Source organism: Manduca sexta, chromosome 9, assembly GCF_014839805.1.
Source record: "Manduca sexta isolate Smith_Timp_Sample1 chromosome 9, JHU_Msex_v1.0, whole genome shotgun sequence".
In the NCBI taxonomy this organism is placed as follows: Eukaryota; Metazoa; Arthropoda; class Insecta; order Lepidoptera; family Sphingidae; genus Manduca; species Manduca sexta.
The window spans coordinates 3,558,010-3,585,381 of NC_051123.1; the positions used below are offsets into that span (position 1 = coordinate 3,558,010).

General features: G+C 34.6%; 2 protein-coding genes across 3 annotated transcripts; both read left to right on the plus strand.

Annotated features, from left to right (window-relative positions):
• The first annotated feature begins 3,720 nt into the window (after positions 1-3,720).
• LOC115448090 (alpha-tocopherol transfer protein) lies at positions 3,721-18,006 on the plus strand. Of its 2 annotated transcripts, none has more exons than XM_030175391.2 (7): positions 3,721-3,908; positions 11,091-11,278; positions 13,691-13,844; positions 14,317-14,437; positions 14,939-15,070; positions 15,617-15,830; positions 17,221-18,006. In XM_030175391.2, exons 2-7 carry the CDS (start codon positions 11,110-11,112, stop codon positions 17,373-17,375), a joined length of 945 nt encoding a protein of 314 aa, XP_030031251.1. In that variant the 5' UTR covers positions 3,721-3,908; positions 11,091-11,109; the 3' UTR covers positions 17,376-18,006. The 2 variants fall into 2 exon arrangements, with proteins under 2 accessions (XP_030031251.1, XP_037292763.1); XM_037436866.1 differs by lacking the exon at positions 3,721-3,908 and adding an exon at positions 5,324-5,342.
• A 7,517-nt stretch (positions 18,007-25,523) lies between these two features.
• LOC115448087 (alpha-tocopherol transfer protein-like) lies at positions 25,524-26,984 on the plus strand. The gene is made up of 3 exons (XM_030175386.2): positions 25,524-25,642; positions 26,289-26,502; positions 26,771-26,984. Exons 1-3 carry the CDS (start codon positions 25,526-25,528, stop codon positions 26,923-26,925), a joined length of 486 nt encoding a protein of 161 aa, XP_030031246.2. The 5' UTR covers positions 25,524-25,525; the 3' UTR covers positions 26,926-26,984.
• The last annotated feature ends 388 nt before the right edge of the window (positions 26,985-27,372 follow it).

Consider the following 27,372-nt stretch of genomic DNA (forward strand, 5'->3'; position numbering starts at 1 on the left):
ATGTTTACGTATGGCACACTGAACTTATAGTCATTCTGTAATGACGGGGTCAAGTGTCAAGTTCACGTCAGTCATGACTGACGTCAGTATACCAGAAACGTGTTAATTTTACAACCAAACATACTGATCAGTGAAAGTCAAAGTTATGTAGAAGAGGTAAATACACAAACTGTTTTTTTGTATTTGGGCACGGCATAGTAATCTTACTACACCTGATTGAAAGTGAAGTGGGGTCCAATAGAACGCCAACTGACGAGAGATGTTTATCCCTCGACAGTCGATACAATAATGCCGGCCTGTTAGAACCTTAACCGTTGTTTACTGGAGGTAGATCTCTCATATGGGAGATTTCGACAGGGTAAGTACCACCACAATGTCTATTTCTGCCGCCAAGCAGGAGTGTGTAGTCATTATTGTGTTCCGGTTTGAAGGATATTGTAGCCAGTATAACTACTAGACATAATAAGACTTAACATCTCATGTCTTAGGATAGCGAGCGCAGTAGAATACCAAACACTTTTTTTTTATTTATTTTTTAACACGGGGAAATCCTTTTACGGTTTTCTGCCGGACTCGCCGGTATAAACCATCCTACCGACTAAAACCACGCCATTTGACTCTCACTCCCTAATATCGAAGATAGCGGGGTGCGCAAGTGTATACAGCCGCAACCTTCGCAGGATAATACCAAACACTGAAACAATACTTTATAATTCAAGGTCGTGGATGATGTTTCTACTGTTTATGGGCGGTCGTATTGCTTACCATAAGGCGAACGGTAACCTCGTCTCGTCATTCAAAGCAAAGCTGGAAACGTTAAGTATATCAAATGTTTTCAGTAATAAATAAAATCTAAGCCTCTTAGAGAACAATTAAACTGTCACGAAAACTAGACAGTAATAAAATTTTACGAGATATTATTCTGTTTATGATTAGGTTTATTTACTGAGATAGATATTATTTTGAAGAATGATTTTTCAAAAGCCGTATTAAAGTTAGTGGGCTTTAATGTAACACAAAATTAACAATTGCAGTTGGATAAATAAAATAAATTAGTTATTTGCCGTCTTTTTCAGTCAAATGATAATATATTTAATGATTTCATATGTTTACGCGAATGTGAGACATGAAATAAAACTTTTTTTTTTTCATTTTTTTATATTATAATTAATGGACGCAGAGGGACCGTAAAGGCTGCAAAGTCTTCGAAACGTCGAAAGAAAATTATAATAATAATCCTTGATAAAATCTGAAATATAGTTTTATTGCAATATAATTTATTTGTTCTTTTACCTACCGATTGAATCATCAGCAATAACCTCTTTAGACCTAGCAGTGGCCAAGCCCAAGGAAATAGTGCGTAAATCTATATCGACGATAGCAATTTAAATTTTAATAAATTCCAAAGGACCCGCTATATATTTTCCCGGGTTATAAAGTAGCCTATAACCTTCCCAGGGTCTAAAACTATCTTCATACCAAATTCCATAAAAATCCGTTCAGTAGATTTCAAAAAATCAATAACATATAAACAGACAGAAAAGGGGACTTTATATGTATAGATGACTAGTTAAATTCAAAACTTTTGGATTATTTCGGTTCCAATTCAGTAATTAGAAAAAAATACCACTTTTTAGTAGGAATAAGAAAAGCCTTTTTTTACACATATATTAACGTTTCTTTTGTCACTTAGAGTTAAAAGGATAAATACTTTGACCTGTCCTTAAACAATGCAATTTTACATAATTTATATTTCAAGTTGTCATGGCGGTAATTTGTATTGTCGTTCCTCATACAAACGGACGAAGATGGAAAAACAACGTAAATATTTACTATACATAAGTTTGTTCGTGTTACGCGAACACGGCAAATCATAGAATAGTTGTGCAAACAGATGCGTCACTGATATCATGTGATTATGTAGGTCTTATTCGAGGTTACTCTTAACCAAATGACGCTCGTTAGTCCAATTTCTGTATCGCTTTTCTCATCAGGTATAGTGCGGTTAATTCGCTATGCCTTTACAAAAAAATGTACGGAAAATTCTCATCTATTTTTATAATTTTCTGTTTTTATAAGGCTCAGCAAAATCAAGCAAATATTGTTATGTAAACAATAATATAATAACATAAATTATGTATTTTATACTGTTCCACTGCTGGGCAAGGGCCTCATCTACACTGGCCTAGTGCGTATAGGCAGACTTCACATACTCTGAAAATTCTTACAGAGAACTTTCCAGGTATGCATGTATCCCCCCGATGTTTTCCGTCACAGTTAAAGCAATCAATAACACACAAAAAAACGCATATCATTATAGAAATGTCAGAGGTGGGTTTCCTTGTGTTTGAACATGAGGACATTCGTCTTGGCAGTCCATATCACTTCTATCTAACTAGGCTATCGCCGCTATTTGTTGTTATGACACCGTTTAGTTTAATGATTTCTATGATGTCAAAAAAAATGTTTTGACTGGTCCAAATAAAAAAAAAAAATGCTTTAAATGACGTGAAGAGCTTGCCATTCGCCTAGTGGTAAGCGATACGACCACCCATGAACAGTAGAAATACCATCTAACACTTTGAACTACAAAGTATTGTTAGTTATTCCTGCGCTCGCCATCCTGAGAGATGAGATGTTAAGTCTTATTATGCCTAATAGTTACACTGGCTACAATGTCCTTTAAACTGGAATACAACGGTGACTACACACTACTGCTTGGCGGCAGATATAGACATTATTGTGGTACCTACCAAGGCGGACTCTTACATATGAGATACCTACCAGTGAGATTGATCGAAACCTTAAGAAAAAGGCGATCGGAATTGAAATGGCCGTTAGTGTGGCTTGATCGTCTCGCCATTCATTTTTATAACACAACTCCGTTCCTTCAAGAAGACATAATGTTAATTGCTTGAAAACAGTTAAAAGCAATTTAGGTTTAGGTATAACGCCAGTTGTAACTGAAATGAAATAATTTATTTGGACCGATAAAATGTTCTGGTTTATTACTTTCTGCCAATTTTAACTTAACCGCCTATCGAAACCGCAAAGGAATTTTCTATCGGAGAACAAGGAACAAGAAACTTTAATGTAGCTCTTTTTAAAATCAGTTCCTAGATATTTTGAATGAAATAATCCCTTCAAGCCGTATGTCGGCACCGGCGGCCAATCTGAACGGGGATCAGCCAGGTACATAAGAGATATTATAGTGCAAAGTGTGTGCGCAATGTACAGATGCACTCTGTGTTCCTTTTTTTTTTTATTATTAAAAGGTATACCAACGGCTTACATATAAAACATTACATATTTAGCATTGCTAAGCTTAAAGTCTAGTATGTATGCCAAATTATAGGTACACACATCATTCACCAACTAACGTTAAAGCAGCTTACACTAAGAAGAATAATTACCTTCAGACAATAATGATGAACCTTTACTCTCATAGTCCGGTTAGACGGCATCCGACATGACCGCAGGGAGATCAGGTGTAGGACCAACGGCTTTACGTGCTTTCCGAGGCACGGTATCACTACTCCAGCTTTCTAACACTGAGCTGTGAATGAATAATTTTAAAATAGAAAAACCTAGTCATTTTTATTTCTAGGCCGACCAGGATTCAAACCCAGGACTTCGGAGCTCGCTGCAACGCGTAGACATTACAACTACGCCATCAAGTAAATCAATAGTCATTTGTAGTTATTTTAATTATTATAAGTACAGTGTATACTACTAAAAAGAACAAATAACAACAATGCCTTCTAAGAAGCAACCCATCTATAGGCAGAAATTAAAACAACTACCTATATTAATACGTCATTTAATGCTATACAAGTTCCGAGGATTAGACATTCGCCTTCGTGAGATGGTAAACGGCTGTCCATACTTCAAGGGACCAGGATTGATTGGTAAGTTTATAATTTTTATAGTATATCTATTTAAAAAATCTACGTATATTATATTTTTTTAAATAATATGCAATCTGTATTTTACTATTATTCATGATTTTATACTCAGTTAAGCTTTATTATAACTACTAGGGTTGGTACTAATTGATTGTTTATGGTAATAACCTTGTGAACTAATAACTATCTTGTTTATTATAGTTATGTAGTCTTGGTATCTTATGAATTAAGGTCAATTCTCAGAATTTATTTCTAGGTATAAATTATTACGGTATATTAATGTGGATAAACATAACAATATTATTTTCAATTTATTTATGGATACAGATCTGGGAATCCAGTGTAAACAAATTATAGGCAGACGTTAGATTTCATAAAATGAACCTAATAAATTTTTTTGTCACGTAAAACTGAAGTTGTGTGACGGGTTAAAAAAATCTTGCCCGACTTTTCTATAACATTCTTATTGAAGAAGAATATCGGCAACAGAATGTATATATTTTTTATTGTATATTTTTATATATAGGCACATATTTTTCAAAAATACTGGATTTTTCCATGTTCAAAATAACTCAGTCCCAGCTCGGAGTTAGGATGTTAGTTGTGTGATACCGCGTGCCTGGAAAAGCTCATAAAGCCTTGGTCCTGCACCCGATCTTTCTCCGGTCATGTGGGATTGCCGTCTCACCAGACTGTGAAACAGAAGGAACAGAGAGTGCACCTGATGAGAGATTAATTCACGAGCACAACGAAGTGACATCACTGTACCTTATAAATAAATAAAATAAATAAATGTAATGGGGACCAGGTAGTGTCCTCTGTCGAGGGATGATCACTCCTCACCAGTCATTATAATCATATCGGCCTGTTTGAACCTGGATTTACATTGTCTGATGAATGCGTACTTACGCCAATATGGCAGACTTATTTGGGGACTGTGGTCGCTATCAGGACGGATATAAATATCCTTTCACCTCCAATGTTTAAATTTAAATCCAATCAGGTTCCCAAGCATTATTATATACCGAAAATTAATTCGTGTTGCTCGTCAAAGAAATAAAACTATTTCTCGGATTTTATCGTGGTTTTTTAGATTATAATTTTCCCTTGACATTTCGAAGACTGCAGCCTTCGTGGTTGCGGAAACTGAGATGTTGGTCAACTGAAAAGTCACTTACAATATCTACCTACATTTTGCAATGATATTAAATCTTAATATTCCAAATTATCATCGTGTTGTTCAAATTATCGTTCTCAAAATGTATTTCGCACTCCTGGTTGGCGAGTAAACGTGAAAATTTTTGTTAGTCTGCTATTTGCGTTTTGAATCAGCGTAGTTCCGTCACGATACTTGGTCATTGCAACATGATCTGCGCTAGAGGATTGATCAAGAAGGATACTGTATTATAATAATAGTGATATACTTCGTGTGATAAGGTAAAGATATATATTACTTGGTTTTGCTCTAGATTCTATACTGCCGCGGTGGCGTAGTTGCATTTTGTGCGTGGTATGATATCGATCTGTGGTTTTGGATTCGGATCTTGAGTTAGGCAAAATTATACCTAATTTTTCTGCTCGATATCAGCCCGGAGTTTGGACTTGTGCCTGATATGGCAGCAGGCTTGCCTCTATAACATAATAGGACGGAGTAGGCTTGGCGATAAATAAGTGCTCTGGTTGTAACCTCTGCCTACTCCCAAAGGGTTGATGTGTGTTTTTATTTTTTTTTTTATGATTTTCTCGTGTAAAAGGCCTTCACTAGAATATCTGGAAAGGTATCTCCACAATAAAAATACAAGATTTTTTTTGTATCAAAACATTATTCGTACTTGGAGTAAATAACAAAATTAAAAGGCCGCAAATGAATTTCAACTATGAAGTAATAAAGAGATTCTTTAAAATACATGAACAATTGTTATTTTTTGATACAGGAAATAAAATGAGTGCATTTGAATGTTTAGGTGTAATTGTGTAAGTTGCTATGCCAATTGCTTGACCCAGGATTTGCATTGGTATCGATTTTTTTAAACTTTACCTACGTTTGTTAGCCTGGCAAGGATTGGCTTATAAAACACAGCTGACTTTTGGGTAAGCGCTTTAGGCGCTCGCAACCCTTGAAAATTAAGCGACCATGCTGACGATAACCCACTAACGGGTTACGTACCTCGGCTCAGGACGGGCACTGGGAGAGGATGACCCAACCATTAGGGATAGTGGTATCGTATAGTTCATGCAACACAATATATTTGACTTATTTTTGTATAACATTTATAAAGTATGTACTTCGTATAAATTCTAAAACAGAAGATATCATTGAAATTTGGTGAAAAATCCACAAGTTATAAGCCATTGAAATTTGGTAGTAGGGGAGCGTGTCAAAAAACAGAAAAGAGACGGAATAGTTACAAATGACGTCAGCAAACATTTCGATTCGTGCGAAAGAAAGAGATGGAGCGATATCCCCACTCCACGGCCACTTCTGCATGTAGTTCTCCATTGCTGCCTAACTTTTTTATCGAATTTTAATGTTTTCACCGAAGGATTTCTTTTTTGTAGTAATTGTTATTAGATATTAAAAATGCACAAAATCAAACATAGTCAAATAGTCTATTACGGCGCTGAAGCAGGCTTAGTTAACTTCATATAAATCCTTCTTATGACAAAGCCTATGTACTTGACCCATAATAATACCATAGTTACATATAAAATACCAGTATATACAACACGTGTAATAATGCATATAAAGCGTTTCCAACAAGGCATATTTATTTGCATTAACAATTAATTTTAAATGCCTTCATCATGTGTCAATTACTTTTTTAAATCAAGGTTAAATGACTTGTAATTATTCTTGTAATTTACTAGCTTTTGCCTGCGACTTGACCAGGATGGAAATGTCTGTCCAGGATATTTTACCGGGATAAATAGCCTATAGTATACAGGAATGTAGCTTACAATTAATAAAAAAAACAAAATCGATGTAGTAGTTCCTTAGATTAGCGCGTTTAGTATAGATAAGTCATAAAGATATCTATAATAATGAATCTATAAAGGAAATTAATCCCTATTTTCCTTGGTCACGCCATCACGCGTGAACGGCAGGACCGATTTCACATTTTTTTTTGTTGTGTTTGTTATTATCAGGAGAAGGTTCTTATGGAAGAAAAAATTCAAAAAAATGCGCGGAAAATTAGAAAATTTAAGAAAACTTAACGAAAATAATTATTTTATATAACTGTCAATTGTTTGAAATAACTGTCGATGCTTGACAGAATGCGCGCTGCAAATTCATAGTTAAGACGGGACAACGTCTGTCGGGTCAACTATTTTACTACACAATTATTCTTATACTTTATACATTATATTATTAAGGGATTATATTGAACTCATATTAACTTTTCTACACAACTGATAAATTCTTTAAATAAATTTCCAAAATATTAAGACCCTCTCCCGAGCAAGCGGCCCTGAATATTCGGTCCATACATACGGCGTGCAGGTTATGGTGGGAATATGCAGATTAGCGAATAATGTCTTAAAAAAAAACAATTTTAGATCTTATTGAAAATTTTAAGTGGCAAAACATTCCTTGACTGCCTCGGTGGCGTAGTTGTATTGCATGTCCGGTACAATAGCGCTCTGAGGTTCTGGGTTCGAATCCCGGGTCGGGAAAAGTGATATTTGGGTTTTTCTGCTCAGTATCAGCCCGGAGTCTGGAATTTGTGCCCGATATGGCGATAGGCTCGCCCCCTACCACATCATGGGACGGAACATACTTGGCGAAAAGTGGGTGCCCTAGTTGCGCCTCTGCATACCCCTTCGGAGATAAATGCGTGATGTTATGTATTTATTATGTATAAAATATTCCTTGTTAAATTGTCTTTTTTTTAATTGACCCTATTGCATCTGATGGTTAGTGCACTGGGGTCCGATAGAATATCGAACGACGAGTGATGTTTACCTTATGGCAGTCGTCACAATTATGCCGGCCTGTTGGAACCGGATATACACAAGCTGATCCCAGAACGCGACACACTTACGTGGACCAATATGGCGGGTTTTAACACCTTGTGTACAGTGGTCGCTATCCGGGCGGATATAAAATATATCCTACAAATGACTATTATTTTTATTATAAAGCAGACATCATCACTACATAGCATAAAACAAAGTCGCTTTCTCTGTCCCTATGTGTGCTTAAATCTTTAAAACTACGCAACGAATTTTGATGCGGTTTTTTTAGTAGATAGAGTGATTCAAGAGGAAGGTTTATATGTATAATAATAACATCCATTAAATAGTCAGCATTGCACCCGTGCGAAGCCGGGGCGGGTTGCTAGTTAAGTATATAATTATTTCAGCATCCAATATCCATTTAAAGATTTGAGGTCAGAGCCAGATCGTAAAACCATCAAATCTATTCTGCAAAATGTCTTGTGAACAAAGTACGTGCTGGGTCCACATAGTCACGGTCATTGAAATAAGTGTCATATTTGCATAGCAAATATCCATCGCAAACGTTTGCTAGAAGTCATGACGGTCTTTACACGTGATGGTAAATAAGTCAATAGTGAATGGTCAAACATTGATGGCGTATCATAAACAGTAATGAGAAGTAATAAATGCCTATTATCGTGGCTGCATTTGTCATTCATGATCATATAAGTATTTTTTTAAATCAGGAGGCATGCTATGTCTAAAAATAGTAGCTACCTATATTTCCTTATTTACGCAAATTTTCACAATATAACACGAAATTTATTTTAATAATATTTTAATGGGAGTTTGCAAACAATACCTCGTTATCTGTGTATATAAATAATACAAAATTAAAAGCTAACTAGCTGACTGATCAGTAAATTTAAAGCCGAAGTCAATAGGCTTAAAAAAGGTTAAAGTAGAGGATCAAACTTTATATGAAACTCCTTAACAGATTTAAAGAAATCTTACATTTAGGAAACTTCCTTATCTTTCCATTCCAGGAATGTGCGTAAAGCAGGTGAATACGCGGCCACAAGCTAGCTTGAAACAAGTATACAGTTTATTAAGTCAATTACTTATCGTAGACATCCAGGTCGATTTCGGTGAACAATTTATTACAAGTCATTAGAGGCTTTGGCCTGGTAAAGTAGACAACGTGTTTTTTTTAGGAAATATTATTCACATATGGACACGCGACAAATAATCCGCTCTAAATGCGATACATCCAGTGATGACCACGATCCTCAGTCATGACGGACCGACTACAGAGAGAGAGAGAGATGGATTCGCGAACAAAATCTGAACATTTATACTGAACGAAAAAATTTCCTGTTTAACTCCCGACGCAAGGAATGTTTCAGGGATGATTTCGAGCAGCTATTAGTGCAACAAGATACCCCGGGGCCGTCCTATATGCGCTGAAGGCCACCGCGGGTTTTGGTTGGTATGTCGGTGGTACACAGGGGTTAGGGACTAGGTCTAATGTTCGCTCGGATGATGTTATACTTTCGAGTGTCGACATTGGGTCGTAAGACCGGTGAAACTAACACAACCGCTCGACTTATCACCCCCCCCCCCCTCCTTACCTCCCAAGTGATAGGATTGTTAACGCACTTTTTACCTTTTTGTCCCGTGAAAATATTTATATCGGAAAAAGAAATTCACGTGACCATGGCCGCACGTAAGCTAATGTCTTATAGACACACATGTCAAGAGTGTTGACGCATAAACAATTTATTACAATTATGCCGACGTAAAAAAGACAATTAAAATATAATATGACGTTTGTCATATAATGAACATATTTCCTGGTAAATTTTAATTAAAATGGAATCATTAAATCATTTTAAACCATTATTTTTTACACACATAATATCACCAAAATCAAAGTTTAAAAAGAAAAAAAAAACACACACACATACACAGTTAACAATATTGGGCATACAACAGATTTGTTGCATTACGTATGGTAGAAGGGATCCTTTTATGTAAATAAATTATAATGGCATTTATAACTGAATTAATTAAATCTTTGACTGTACATATACAATAGATTATTTAAGATAATTTATTGAATAAATAAATTAGTCACCGTACACAAGGTGTTAAAACCCACCATAGTTGCCCATGTAAGTGTGTCGCGTTCCGGGATCATCCTGTGTATATCCCGTTCCAAAAGGCTGGCATACTTGTGTCAACTGTGGAGTCATCCCTCGTCAGTCGACATTCTATTGGACCCCTTCACTTACAATTAGGTGCAGTGAGGTCACATTTCCGTTCTCTTAATAATAGATTTAATTATAACAGCCAGAAGGTTTAAATTAGAATAAAACATAGCAAGTCGCGAGCACAAATTGACAAACCAGATCTAAATGTGTTTCTTTAAACATAAAAATAGTCTCTAGTAATTCGTAGTACGTTTTTAGAATAAAAAATAACATTAGAAATATAAATGTAGGGGAAATTGTCTATGCCAAGGCAAACACGTTATGTTACTCATTGTCAACAGTTAGAAACCTTGCATCGCTTTAATAAAACAAATTGCAGTGTATATTTAAGTTTGTCGTAACTTTAACGTGTGTGTAAGCGTTTATATTGTTGTTACTTCTTCACATTTTTCTTAATTTTACTTAAACTTAGAACTCATGTTCGTTTTTACTGATTGTTGTTATTTAAGTGTAAATAATTGATATCAAAGTACATTAATTATTAATTTGATTGTTAGTATCATTTTTTTCTCCCATGCTGAATTGTTACCCACCCTTCTTTAGCTTGTTATAAATATAAATCTCTTTATATATTAGATTGTCTGGAAGAGATTGTATAATTGTATTATATAATCCATTTTTCTGTATGTGTTGTATTCAATAAAGTGTTTCATTCATTCATTCATTCATTATAATCAAAGTATTGCCTTTGTAATAATTCTTGACTTTCTCGACATTAATTTACCATCATACATCTATCAAAGCAAAAGTTCTGGATAAAATTTTCGTCGCGCAATTAAAAATGCCAGTTTTCAATACAAAAAGTGCAATATTATCTGATTAAAACAATAATTGACCAGCATTTGTATCCGTCACATAACTAGTTGACTTAAATTCTACAAGTTACATTTCTGCTTACATCAGCAGTCATATCAAAGCCTTGAATATTTTAGTGTCATTTTGAAGAATTATATCATATTTTTTTTGGTTCCAGATACATAGAAAAATCAAGTATGGAGAGACCGCCACACCATCCTTTAGTGATCGTCACCGAAGACGATATAAAAGCAATTCGGGAAATATACAACATTGGTGATGAAAATAAAATTAACGAAAGCTTGAACGCCATCCAAGAATGGATCCAAAAGGAAGAACATTTAGTAGAAGCTAGTAAATATTTAAGTAAGTATTTATATTTTATTTTTAAAGCATAAAATTTTCGAAGCCGTGATTGCCTAGTTGGGTGTGGAAAGGACTGCTGAGACAAAGGTCCACAAGTTCAAAACCCAAGGGCACACATGTCTGACTTTTTATAGCTTGCTTTTGCGATGAAGGAAACCATCTTGAGGAAACCTGCATATCTATGTAAAATTCTTTAAGAATTTTGACGGTGTGTGAAGTCTACCAATCCGCATTAGGCCAGCGTGGTTGACTAAGGTCTAATCCCTCTCACTAGTATAGGAAACCTGTTCCCAGCAGTGGTAAAATATATAATACAGGCCTGATATTATTACTATTAAGAAATTTTAACAATATGAGTTCTGGGGCCATAGCCAAGTTGCCTTTCGACAATTGTTAACCTAACGTTATGTATGAGTGATAAATCCGAACGATGGACTTGTCGTTAGGTTATGCCATTTCTATACATTTTATCTTCTTTATACTGGCGTCAATGATTGCAGAGAGCTATCTTGGTTCGGTCTCACTATTATCAAGCAAAAATAAAATCACGCCTTTATCCCAAAAAGTGTAGGTGAGGGAGCAACTAGGACACTCACTTTTCGGCATATGAATTCCGACCCATGATGTGATAGGATGCTTGCTTATCGCCATATCAGGAACAAATTCCAGACTGCGAGTAGACTAATTAGCTGACTTTGAATTAGAACTCGAGACCTCAGAGCGGTGTTTTGTCCATATTATAATCCTTTTGCTGAAAACTGTATTACTGACAGCGTGTTTGAGGTTGGCACAGTTCACATACGATTTTTCTTCACGATACACTTCCTTTCCGTCGGGATACTTTGTGGCATTCCCGACTACGTTTTTAGTGTACCTATCATATACATTATATCAGATTTGTGTTCTTATAGGACTGATAGAGAGACTTTCCCTGCCCTCAGACTCACCACTACAACTCCTGTAAGACAGGATTAGCAGTGGCACGCATTTTATGACATTCTTATAGGGCTAGGAAAAAAAGATTCGCTGAACGTATATCTTATGATAAAGAATGCTATATCATGTCCAAAATCAAATCAAATAAATAATCTAGTAGCCCTACCTGGGAATTGAACCAAAAGTCCACCAATGACAAAGACAGTTCAACAAAGCGATAATTGACCGTAATTATAGAAGCAGTTAAGCACTTTACATGCCAGAACAACAACATTAAGGCAATGAGAGATCATAAACCTTGAACCAATTTAGTGTTTCCTAAATTGTGCTTTTGGCATTGTGTAGAATGGTAATTTTTATCCCGTGAAACTGAATAGCGCCCTAGGGATAAATATCATCACAACGCGAAGCAGGGACGACATTACCTCATGTTACATAAACATGTCACATTTCGGCAAGGTCTAATCCGTTGTTGTTGGGGAGCAAGTCCTTTTGACTTGTATTATTATAAAGATTACTTTAGAGAAACACTTTCATGTCGATGAAAGAAATCTTTAAATTGAATTAGATAAAGTCAAATGCTATAGCAAAAAAAAACAAATCCTGCGACTTTTATTAAGTCATCTGTCCACCTCGTGGGTGGACGTTCGACGTTACGCTTGCCACTTCGTGCCAGAAGCCCAGTCGTAGGAGGTTGCTGTATGCGGGCCGCTTCCAATAGATCGATCTGGAAATCTCTGGGGGAGGTCCATGTTCAGTGGACGACATTCTGCGACTGATGATGATTAACCAAATTAGTGTTTTGTCTTTTTGACTCTAAAATTATTAGAAGTAAGGGAGAAAATGGCTAAATAGTGATTTATAGTTAAAACACTGACGGTCAAAATTTATTGCTTTTTATGTTTTTATATTAGGATAAATTGCAAAAGGGAAAGTTAGTAACATAAAAACAAACACTTGTGTCAAAACGGAAAACCAAACGAATAATGGTCAATTTGTTACAATGTTAATCGATAGTTCCATTTAATTTACAAACGGGAATTCAGAGCTTAGTAAAATAAAGTGAGTAAATTCATACGTGCTTTGAATGAAATGCGATCTGATTGCAATTTAGGGATTTGACAATCACTGGAAACAGGATTAAAATATCTTGATTTATTCACTGGTGGTAGGTCTCTAATATGTAGTAGGGTAGGTACCAGAGCCTATTTCTGCCGCCATGCAGTGTGTAGTCTTTGTTGTGTTCCTACTTGCAAAAAATTGTAGCCAGTGTAACTACTGGACATAATAAGACTTAACATCTCATGTCTCAGGATGGCGAGCGCAGTGTAATACCAAACAATACTTTGTAATACAAGGTGTTGGATGGTGTGCCTACTGTTCATGAGCGGTCGTATCGCTACCATCAGGCGAATGGCAAGCTCTTAATAATAAACAGTATGATATATCTTCTTCTTACTAAATATTTCTTTTTAGGTCGAAGAAATCTTGAAAGGGTACTGTTAATAGCAAAGGGATCAGTTGAAGAAACAAAGAGAAGAATAGAGAGGTTGCTTACTGCCCGTGGTATGATACCTGAATTATGTTTAAACAAAACATTGGAAGAATTTGAAGATATTTGGGATGCGGTGTAAGTATAACAAACTTTATGAAAAACATGGAATTTGAACAACTGTTTACTTTGTGTCCTAAACATATATTAGGTATCTTATTTGACGAACAACGAAACAAAATGTCGACAAATGTCTACTTAATTATCAATTATATAAACGTTCACGTGAATTCGTTTTTCCGGGGTAAATATTTTCCTGGAATAAAAAGCCTATCACATTCATGAGTAATGTGGCTTCCTATTAGTGAAAAAAAATCCAAACCAATTTAGTAGTTCCTGAGATTAGCGCAAACAAACGAACTCTTTGTCTTTATATATTAGTATAAATTATATTTGGTGCGGATGAAAAGGACAAAGGATATATTGCTCGTTTCATAGGTTATTTCCACGACTTCTATCCAAACGTAATCAGCGGTTACTTACATTACTTCTAAGAAACAATTCGCGTTTCTAATACTAACAAGATAATTAGCAACTCGAAAATTTTCAGGAACTACGTCCCACTTCCAAAACTGAATCCTACTGATCGAACAAGAGTTATGGTGACACAATTTTCAGAGCAACATATGGATAAATTTACTATATTATCTTATTTGAGATACAACTTTTTGGTAAGTCGCTTTTTTTTTATCGGCATAGATCCTAGGTTTTTGAGGCGTATACATGTGGAATCACAACTCCATATTCGAATTAATTATAAGTAATTATAACAATATCAGACCTGTATTATATACTGTCCCACTGCTAGGCACGGGACTCCTCTACAACTGAGAGAGATTAGGTCTCAGTCAACAACGCTAACTTAGTGCGAATAGATAGACTTTACACACCCTCGAAATTCCTATAGAGAACTTTGCAGGTTTCCTTACGATTTTTTCCTTCACCGTTAAAACAAGCGATAAGTCACAAAGAATATACACATGATTTTAGAGAATTCAGAGGTGTGTGCCCTTGGTTTTTGAACCTGCAGACATTGGTCTCAGCAGTCCGTTCTACAACCAACTAGGCTATCGCAGCTCGCCTATATTCGTATTAGCTATCATCATTATCTTAAACTTCTTAGATGGTATTAAACACGATGAGATGTCCTATAATTAGCTGTATAATTACAGGTTGGAGAATACAGAATAAACTTCGACTACACGCCAGCAGAAAGATTTATTTTAGATCTAAAGAATGTGCACATAGGTCATCTTAGCAAACTAAATCCGATCGTTATGAAGAAAGCAGAGGTTTTGTGTTCGGTAAGTTATATTTGAATTTATCTTAATTTGTTACTTACTAACAGCCTTTTTAATAATGGATTCTAATCTCAATCTTCAATCCGATGCCGAGAATGAACCAATCAAAATAACTCATTTGTGAACATGTCAAAAACTTTGTTCTGATTGGTCAATTTTTGATTATTGAAAACAGTTAAGACGTTCATTGCTGGACAGGATAGAAGTTTGTAGCTCGCCTATGTTGTTACTACAGTGGCTGTAAATTATAATGGTTGCTATTAGAGATGATAAAAATCTCAAACCATTGGCGGCCGTAGACACAATTATATCCGCCCGTTGAAATTGGAAATTAGATAAAAAAAATATTTTCTTTCCCATGTGCTAATCCAGGACATGGTCTCACTGTAGGTCAAATTTCATTCAGATCCATTCTATTGTTTCTATGTTTTAAAACATTCAAACATTTTTACAAATGTATAAACTTAGTAAGATATGATTAAATTCTACTTTTCAGTTTCACATAATGTTATATTAAAACAAATTCCAAATTTCTACATAATTTTACAGGAAGGCATCGGAACAAAAATCAAAGGTATACACATACTAAACGCTCCAGCGTACATTGACAAGTTCGTATACCTTCTGAAGCAAGCTCTCAGAGAGAAAGTAGCTAACAGAGTCCACGTACATGATACTTACGAGGACTTACACAAACACATACCTAAAGAGATACTTCCGAAGGACTTTGGAGGCGATGAAATGTCGTGTGATAAACTAAATGGTAAGTAAAAAACTTGGTATCATGTTCAAATAGAGAAAAAAGTAACTCCTAGTTTTCTTAACGTTGTGTTAAAATTAATATTTGTGTACCTTGAATTTTTGTATATCTTAAACTAAGTACTAATTGCCAATACCAATTAATTGAGTAGAATACATAAAATAAATTACTAACATAATTGTTATTCTAATTAAAATAATGTTAGGTTGTTCCATGTTTACGAATAAAACATTATAAATAATTTTTAAGTAGTAATTTTGTTCATAATTACGTTTAATGATTAAAATATTATTTTGTCATTGTTGTTTATGAGCTAACTCGGTAAATGTCAAATTAAAGTTTAGCTAAATTCAAGGCAAAATTTTAACAAAATAACTTTACTCGTGTGTTTTCATTTCGAGGTACTACTAGACTTTGCTCCCGGCTTCGTCCGCGTGAGGGGGTTTTCCGGGATAAAATGTAGCTTATAACCTTCCCAAGGTCTTAAACTATCTTAATACTAAATTTCATAAAAATCCGTTCAGTAGATTTTGAAAAAATCGATAACATACATACAAACGGAAAATGGGACTTCGCTTTATAATATGTATAGATAAATGTTACTCCACATCAAGTTTTTATCACAGCTTTACACGATCTATAGCTCGCTTGCTTCTCAATTAGTCTTATACAAGACAGATGGATGTTTAAGCCACCGTGCTATCTAGCAGCTAAAGCTAGAATTTTCGTCTCGGATCGACGTATCAAGTCAGCTTATTACGGCCGAGTAAATCTGGCTCCCAGCCAAATATACACTCGATACTGATAGTCAATTAATTCAATAGTTAATACTTAGTATCCCCAATATTTAGGGGAATAATAGTTATTTCGTGAAGTAACATTGCATCGTAATGGCTAAAGGGTTTTGGGATGTAAAACATTGTAGAAACGCAGTTTATGGAAATAGGTTAATGGCTTGACAGTCAATATTAGGCCAAAAGAGAGTAGATGATTAAAATTTTTAAATAACTGCCAAGTAGCAGTATGTCGTCACTGTTGTTCGGGTTTGAAGAACATTGTAGCCAGCGTAACTACGGGACATAATAAGACTTGACATCTCATGTATCAGGATAGCGAGCGCAGTGGAATACCAAACAATACCTTGTTATTGAAGGTGTAGGATGGCGTTTCCACTGTTTATGGGCGGTCGTATCGCTTACCATCAGACGAATTCTCGTCATTAAAAGCAATAAAAAAAATAAAGATTTTTATGCTTTATGTTATGTCCCTATAAAATAGGTATATAAAATATTCTATATTTTAATTTGGACATGGTTACCAACTCACAAGATAATTTAAGTAGTCTTGCAATGTGATGAAAACAATGTTAGGAATTAATTTAATTGTTTTTTAGAGTTATGGAAGGAGACATTGAAAAGTGAAGAGTCTCAGAAAATAATAAGAGACACAGAAAAACTTGTAAGTGATGAGACGAAAAGACACGAATCCAAATTCAACGAGGAATATATGGGAATGCCTGGATCTTTCCGAAGATTGACTGTCGATTAATTGTTAATATAGGTGTGTTATAAAGTATAATAATAAAGCATAACATTTGCACATAAAGTTCATGTTATTGAAACAATTGAAAGAGCATTTTTTTATTTGATTTTACTCAAAAGTATAAGAAAACGAATCTGAAATCCACGCTTCATACAACTGTGTTCATTCTTTGTTGTTGAAAGGTTCTGTATTATAGAGGCTTCTCTCTGGCTTTGTGCGTCTTTTGAGACGATGCAATTATTGTCTGCTGAACTTGCACTTTATTTCGTGGCTATCTAAGCCAATTTTTGCACGACAATCTCTGCCGCACAAGTGACAAGGGATGCCTTCATTATTAGGTTCATAACGTTTCAACGTAGAATACGGCTATCTTTAGTCTAGTAGTTTTGGTTTATGTTTAAGTCTTATATGATTTACCTTGGTCTACAATTGTCAAAAACTATATTATGTTCCTTAGTTTTCAATTACTGTATTTATAAGATTTTTATTAGATTTCTTTGCAGTTTCTGTATCGAATACGAAAAACAGGTTTGGTCACGTTATTCTTGCTTTATTTTAATAGCAGGGCATTCGTGATTTATTTTTGTAAATAAATAGTATCTTGGGTATATTTAATTGATCTGCTTCCACGGGGAAAGGGGGGTTTGATAGTTTGGAAATAAGTCGTTAATAAGCATTTTTTTACTGTCCGTGTTTTCATTTTCTTTTGGCTTTTCAATAATCTCAAAATTACGTTCTTAGTTCCAAATATTCCAATGTAATGTAAATATTATTTCAGTTAATTAACTTTGAATATTCATTTCGATTTGGTTAAGCTTGTACTGTTTATATAGATTTGTTCATTGTTCATAATTTTTACAATTTTACAATTCATATAGTTTACATTTGAACTTTGTTATCAATATCCTGTGATCATTTCCATGAAATATTAAATTGTCAATGAATTTATTATATCTCGTTTTAGCTGCATGTGAAATATTAAATATTTTTCATCGGAAACACCCAAAAAAGTTGTTTCATTTCAATTGTGTCCTAGCTGGAAATTGTTAACGTCAGTTTTAAAGTGTATTTCCCAGACTTGGTTGAAAATACATTAGAAACCTTTATTATTATAAATTCTACTATAGCACATCTCGTTTCCAGAAAAGATTTTAAAACTCCCATCGGAATTTGAAGTGTTTCTCCTGTGCTCCTCAGAATTTGGGATTTTTTATAGCAATTGTGTGACGAGACGAGCATGCTAATCGTCTGATGGTAAGCGATGCAACTACCTTAACAGGAGCATCTCCTTACGGAACTTTAAATTATAATACAGCATGGCACTCCACTGCACTCTTCACTCTAAGACAAGATGTTAAGTGTCATAGATTTGCAAGAATTGAGAGAACTTTCTACTGTTATGGAAGATCTAGACTTTTCTTGTAACATCTAGATACACTACAAGATTGCTTAAAAACAGCAGCAACAGCTTTCTCGAAATTTAAATTTAAAACCACTACTTGAGTTTATACAGTTAGAGGATGTTAATTCCCAAAGTATTTAGTAAACTGGCTACAAAGTTCTTAAAATTAGAACACAACAATAGTTACACACTGCTGCAGAAATGGACAATGTGGTGGTACATACTCGAACTCACGTTGTTCTATGACCTATAACGGAGTAACACGTCATAATACTTTATAATATATAAAATAATAATATAATAACAGTCCTGTATTATATACTGCCCCACTGTTGGGCACGGGCCTCCTCTAACACTATGAGGGATTAGTCTTTGACCGACTCGCTGACCCAGCCTGGGTCGGCAGACTTCACATACCCTGAAATTCTTATGGAGATTCTCAGATATGCAGCTTTCCTCACGATGTTTTCTTTCATTGTTAAAGAAACAAAGAAAACACACATGATTTTAGAAAAGTCAGAAGTTTGAGCCCTTGGCTTTTGAACCTGCAGACATTCGTCTCGGCAGTCCGTCCCACTCCCAACTAGGCTATCGCTGCGTATTGTATGCTTGGATTTTATTACTCTTTTTATACTCAGAAATACGTCTGCAGCATGGCTCGACCAAATTAAATTTAAACACTCGCGCCGTTTATCTTCAAAAGGGTAAACAGAGTGGCTACTAGTGCATCCCTTGACTGTTTGTATTCCATAGCGATAATAGGTAATATACCTATCATTAAATCGGATACAAATTTCAGACTCCAGGCTGATCATCATCATTAGCCACATAAAGTCCACTGCGGAAAATAGATCTGCCCCAAAGATTTCCAGAGGGACTTGTCGAAAGCGGCCTGCATCCAACATGTTCCTGCGACATTTCCAGGCTGATACTGGGCTGAAAATCCGTCACTTAGGCCGATCCGGTAATCGAACCCGAGACCTGAGGGCGGAAGTCGTACTGCGCACGCAATAATACACCACTGAGGCAGTTGACATAATTTTGTTTGTGGGTGTTTATAATCATTGATGTTGAAATGACCAAATTATTTTTTTATAATCATTGATGAATTACCTTCAAATGACCAAATTATTTTTTTTCCTCTTCTCATTATAAAAAATAATGTCTCTAGTGTATTCAGTCTCAAGGCCTGTAAATTACCTTTAGGCATAACCATTGTCTTAATAATTAGTTAATTTTCTTAATTAATTGAGGTTATACAGGGTGTTTTTCTTTTAAGAAGTCAGTTCTGAGCATAGGCAATTAATTGGTAATATTTCAATATCATGACTATCCCGAATTGAATCCATATGTATGCCAGATTTAATCCAGATGTATTCCGGGGATACCTAGTCTATAAATTATGCAGTAAAAGTTTGGTGTAACACTAATAGGAATGTTACACTTTAATGTTGTTAGCTTTTTTATATTACGAACAGATTGTAAGACAAACGAAACCACTAAAAAAACCTTGTAAATATTATGAAATCCTATGAGAAAAATATCAGATAATTAGGTTTGTATTAATTCTCAAAATAAATATCCCTTCTTTGATCTATAATATTTAGGTTATGAATTGTGAGGTTAAGGGTTCAATTCCTAGGTCAGGCAACAAAATAATTGCCTGGATTATCATTTGTGTCCGATATTATGCATTAAACCCGTCCTTGCTCTCATTATGGGATATAATAAATTAAAGTAAGTGCATTAACTGCACCTCTGCCTAACCTTAGAGGGATAAAGGTGAATTATATTTTTATTTTTTTAGTAATATATCGTATATTTAATGACTAATACAGTAAGTTTATTTCCCGTATCATTAAAATGGCTAATCAAATCCTAACATTATTTAAGAAATATAAATCGAAATTCGTTTAGCCATTTAAGTTTCATAAAATAATCACACATCATGCTGAACCTTGAATGTAGTGATTAATAATAATTATCATATTTATAATTAGATCCGACTGTAATATTTTTTTTATGTCACATTATTATATAATTTACACCATTGTCATAAAATGTATTAAAAACTTACGCCTGTCTATTTGTACGTCTGGCTAAACCTATTTTGACAAGACTATTTGGTAGATAGATTTTTAAAACGTTATGTATGCTTATAATAAAATAATACTAGCCTTGTATATTGTCACAATGCCGAGGGACGGGTCTCTTCTACTACTGAGAGGGATTAGGGCTTAGTAAACCACGCTGTCCTAGTGTGGATTGGCAGACTTCACATACCTTCGAAATTATTATAGAGAAATTCTTAGTTATGCAGGTTTCCTCACGATGTTTCCTTCACCGTTAAAATGGACGATAAATAATAAACAATACAGGACACATCACTTTCGAAGTTAGAATTGACCGACTTGGGATTTGAACCTGCAGCCTTTCGTTTTGATAGACTATTCCGTTCCCAACTTTTTTTTTTATACGAGCACTGCAAAGTGACCCCACTATTTTGCAAATCGTTTAATATTAATGATTGAGTTCTGAGATAACAAACATAAAAAAAAGTCAAAATGAGAAGCACTTCCTTATTTAAAAAAAATAAACGTCAAATTGAAGACCTCTTCCTTATTTAAAATCACATCAAAAAATATTTTTTTCTCTGATATCTCTGAATAAAATATTATAAACAATGAACATATAAAAACTACTATCATTTTTGTCGCGAGTTAGTCGCGTTTACTTCGTCATGGAGGACGATATATTAAAATTCCATCCAGACACAGTCACTGTTGTCAGGAAATGGAATAACCTGGAGAGACAAGAGGAGATAGATCAGTTAGTAGATTCCCTAAGGGATTGGCTGAAGAAGCAATATCATTTGACCAAGAAGGATTATTGTAAGTAAATACATTCATTAAATATTTTTATGCAAATAATGTAGACTGCATTAGTAGTGTTGCATTGCGCTGTATGTTCACCGCAGATCCCAGGTTCGAATCCTGGTTTGGGAAAAGTGATATTTTAATTTTAGTGGAGCGCCTGGAGGTTTTCACCTCGGATTAGAGTTATAGTGAATGAATTAATACGATCGATGTGGGATATTGTTTTTTAAACTATAAATTGCAATGTTTACCCAAAATTTTTTTGTGCACTCCATTTTTTCATTGTTAAAAAAAAAAAATTATAAAAAATTAATGTTTGACCAAATATTTTCACTTTAAACAGTATTTTTTTTAATTAAGTATATGTTAAATCTTACCTGAGTAGACATATAGGAACATTTTTCAAAGATACCTGTGTATAAAAATAGCAGTAGGGTCTCGAACAGTAGAAAAACGTGGAAGGGAGAGCGGAGCGAAAGCTGCTATGTACAATGGAATTTCTCGGCCAGTTTAATTATAAATGAAAGTTACTCTATTGTGTACATTTAAAAAATAAGGTAATTAATTACGACTAATGAAAAGAAAAAAAAATTAGTACAAAATCTGTTTATTTAAATATATTACACTGTTGTCTACATCAAATATTTTCTTCTACTTCATCTATCTGTATAATAGGTGAAGTATTGGAACAACTATTTCCGCTGCACTGTAAACATGCTACACTGCAGTATAAACCACTTTTTCTGCATCCACACGCAGCTCCACATCCCTTTTTGCAATTACAAAATAACATTTGCAATAAATTATCCAGAGCAGGTAATTGATTCATTGTTATTGGGATGTACATGTTATTGGAATACTTCCATCCCCAATTTTCAATAACTACGTCATTTCCTAGCCATATCTGAATTTGTAGGTATACTCTTTTAAAGTGCTCAAACGCTGCATCAGTTGTTGGAGGCAGTGATGACAAAAGAACACTCGTATTTTTGGATGTTGCTTTTATGAAAGAATTAAACCTTAATGTATTTAAATCATGAGTTTTAGACGGAGCGCAATATAAACTCAAAATACATGCTACACCTGCTTGCAATATATTATTGGGGTCTTCATCGATATTTTTAAATTTGAATTAATGAATTTGATTATTGAAAATTGGGGATGGAAGTATTCCAATAACATGTACATCCCAATAACAATGAATCAATTACCTGCTCTGGATAATTTATTGCAAATGTTATTTTGTAATTGCAAAAAGGGATGTGGAGCTGCGTGTGGATGCAGAAAAAGTGGTTTATACTGCAGTGTAGCATGTTTACAGTGCAACGGAAATAGTTGTTCCAATACTTCACCTATTATACAGATAGATGAAGTAGAAGAAAATATTTGATGTAGACAACAGTGTAATATATTTAAATAAACAGATTTTGTACTAATATTTTTTTTTCTTTTCATTAGTCGTAATTAATTACCTTATTTTTTTAAATGTACACAACAGAGTACGTTTCATTTATAATTAAACTGGCCGAGAAATTCCATTGTACTACATAGCAGCTTTCGCTCCGCACTCCCTTCCACGTTTTTCTACTGTTCGAGACCCTACAGCTATTTTTATACACAGGTATCTTTGAAAAATGTTCCTATATGTCTACTCAGGTAAGATTTAACATATAATTAAAAAAATACTGTTTAAAGTGAAAATATTTGGTCAAACATAAATTTTTTATATTTTTTTTTTAACAATGAAAAAATGGAGTGCACAAAAAAATTTTGGGTAAACATTGCAATTTATAGTTTAAAAAACAATATCCCACATCGATCGTATTAATTCATTCACTATAACTCTAATCCGAGGTTTTACGGTTTTTAATGCTCCAGACACTCCACTATTTATGATCGTTAAGTGTTAGCTTGGATTTTAGAATTTATACTCGATATGGTTATAAATATATAAAACAAGAGAAAGCGTTTTTAATATTACATAATATCATTAAAACTAATTTACGTCTTGCCAAAGAATAACTTACGTGCCAGATTTGAATGATGCCATAAGTTTTTTCTTAATATTACATGTTATAATGAATATATAACTATTACAGAATATTATAGAATATGTAATTCCCATACAATATAAGTGGCAAAGCATCCATAAAACCCGATACTTACCGGCTTCCTTTTAAGGTTTATTATCGTTTGTCAATTTTTTGTTTTCTGTTAAATTGGCCGCGATATAACTAAAGAATTTTTATTTGCCTCAGGTTACCTTTTGAAAAATTCCACTCTTCGCCAATCATATGTTTTAAACTTTAACAACCGTAGAAAGGCATGTTATCTACGGCCCCTGGTCTTCTATTCTTTTATTTGACTCTTCAATCTAGTTAGTATTTATGAAAATTCTGCTGACTTTACTCTCAACTGAGATTATAGGATATGGAATGTTAATAATATTTATTAATTTACAGCTCGTGAATACTTAGAAAGATGTTTGATTTTAACGAAGGGATCAGTGGAGAAAGTAAAAATACAGATAGGCAAAATATGTTCCTTACGCACAATACTGCCAAAGATTTTCCAAAATTGCGACGCAAGAAATGGATACAATAGTTTAAACGGAGTCGGGTAATGTTTATTATTTATATTATTTTTGACTAGTCTAACAGGAATATAAGTAGGTCTGGGAGTCCTGACTTCGAATCTCAGTTAGTTAATTTATTGAAATAAAATTAATTTACGGATTTATCGCGGAATTTTATTATAATTTTCTTCGAAGACTGCAGCCTTCTTGGTCCGCCCCATGAACTCGCCCGACCGTGAAATAATTTTATTTCAATGCCTAACTTTCGCGTAAGCATAGCTCATTAGTCGGTTAATGGATATCCCCTACAGTTACATTTGTATTGTTTGCTTTAACAATAAAGAAAAACAACGAGGAAACCAACATACTGAAGTCTGCCAAATCGCACTAGGCCAGCGTGGTAGAAACCCTAAATCAGTATTAGGGGTGACCCATGCTCAACAGCGTGCAGTATATAACACAGGGCTGATATTATTGAATTTCGATCAACGATTTTTTTTAACCCATAATTATTCCAGGGCTTTAGCGCTGCTACCACAACTGACAGAAGATCACTACAGAATATTCACTTTGAAAATTCTTGGCGATGGACTGACTAAGAAGGCATACGCTGATGGAGTATCGTTCATAATTTTCGTAAGTATTTAGTTCTTATAGGTTTTTCTCTCGTGACATTAAAATCCAATCTGAAATTGAAAGTCTCTTTATGCTCTGTTTGGGGTAAAAATTAACATTAGTAGTTAATATAGGTCTTGTTAGCGGCGATAGCCTAGTTGGTTGTGGAACGGACTGCCGAGACGAATGTCCGCAGGTTCAAATCCCAAGGGCACACACCTCTGAATTTAATTAAAAAAAAAATTAAATATGTGTGTATTCTTTATGAATTATCGCTTGCTTTAACGGTGAAGGGAAACATCGTGAGGAAACCGGCATACCTGAGAAATTCTCTATTAGGAATTTTCGAGGGTGTGTGAAGTTTACCAACCCGCACTAGGCCAGCGTGGTGGACTAAGGCCTATTCCCTCTCAGTAGAGTAGGTCCGTGCCCAACAGTGGGACAGTATATAATACAGTGCTGATATTATTATATTATATAGGTCTTGTCTTAACGTGTTTTTATAATTCTCTATATTATAATGTTTGGCTTCATCAAATGGCGAACAGGGTTGGATGACGCGGCGACCCGATGCTGTCCCTAGATTCTATGGAAGTCGAGCACTGAACATAGCGGCTCTATAATAATAATTTCCAACCAGCAAGACTCTAGTTCCATTTTTATATTTCAGTTCTGCGAATACCTCAGGATGCGAGATTACGTCAACGGTCTTGTGATTATCTTGGATTACAGAGATGTCAACGTTATGGAGTATTTAACAGCGATTGATTTTACTGAAGTTCATTCATTTATTACTATATTAGTGGTAAATAATAAGTTTGCATTTCTTGTAGTCATTTGCAGTTGTCATCTCATATTATTATCACTATTTTATTTAAACCAAAACACCCGAATTCAGTACAATCGATAATATTATTGGTTGCCTGCACGTGTCTTCTCACTTCATCGTTTAAGAGTCAAATAAAACCTATCCCCCCAAGGCCATTCTTGTGCACTCGCTCTCCACACCGAATGCACGGCCTTGCACGGGGGACATTTGCCGCGGCCCTAGCCACGCAGGTTAGTGTGTATATGGTTTGGTTGTAACTATACATTGAAGCTGTGGTCTCCTATAATTGAAGAGGCACGTCACATTGTTAATTGTACCAATATTACGACATTGTATTTATTATATGCCGTGTATCCTTTGTTGGAGGTCCTTAAATAAATAAATAAATAAATAAGCCTATATAGTCTCGTGAACATTTCCTGGCCTTCCTACTGACTCTCCTCCGCCGATCCTAATAAGGTTCCTTTCCTTCCCTCACACTTCCTTCCCCCTGATATCCCCTTCCAACTCTCCAGGCCCCTGCAGTCATTAAGCCTGGGGATTCCATAATTCCATTCGATACACAAAAAGGTAAACTCCTAGAATTAATCCAACCTTCGTCTAAGTTAGTGGTTCTTTTCAGCATGGCTATGGCATGAGAATAAAGAATATACACGCTATAACGTCATCAAAAAGGTTGAAAGCAATCGTCGATATACTGAAGAAAATGTTTGGGCCGAAGATGGCAAGTCGATTCCAAATACATGATGACGTAAAAACATTGCATGAGTATGTGCCAAAGAATATCTTGCCTTCTGAATTGGGCGGAGAAGAAAGGTCTATAGTTACATTATTTGGTGAGTATTTTTATTGATGTTTATTAAAATTTACACAATTTCTTATCTTATCCAAATAAGGCGCACAGAAAAGGGGAGTTTGTTTTATAATATGTAAAAATGATGCTAAACTGATCCTACGACGAAATGATTTTAATCACTAGATTTCCTTCGTAACTCCGCCCGCATGAAAAAGACATTGTGTACTTTTTTTTATAAGAATTATCTTATGTCAATTGAGGACAATTACAGCATTTATTTTATATTTTTATAATTTTTAATATTCCAGAGGAATGGAGAGATGTTTTAAGTAATGAATCAAATAAACAGTTCTTTAAGGAAATGAGCAGAGCAGTATCCAATGAGTCCAGCAGGATGAAAGAGAAATTAAGTGGAATGGATCTTGGTTTAGCAGGAAGCTTCAGGTCTTTGAGTGTGGATTAAAATTTACTTTGAAAAATATGTCAGATAAAATATAAAGCAGTTAATAGATGGAATATATTGCGATCGTCCTATATTTTTTGTTAATAACTGTTAAAAATTTTAAAGGGATATTTATTAAAAATCAAAATGATTTTAAAATTATTTTTATTACCTAATTGTAAAGCCAAATGAGTATGACTTTCTCGTTTAGTAATATTGTTTATCATAGAATATTTTTACCTGAATACAACGCCAGAGGAGGTAATTTAATTTTAGCGCTATACCTATAATTTAATATTCGTTAGTGTGCTTTAACTCCTAATCTCTAGTCAAATCCATAAATCTGAAGCAAATATTCCCATAAGAATTGAGTTTTTGTTATTGCCGAGCTGAATTCGGTATAATGTGAGAAAAAAGTAACTCGCCGTAAGCCACCGGCCGGACTTTGAGTAATGACGGCGCATTCGT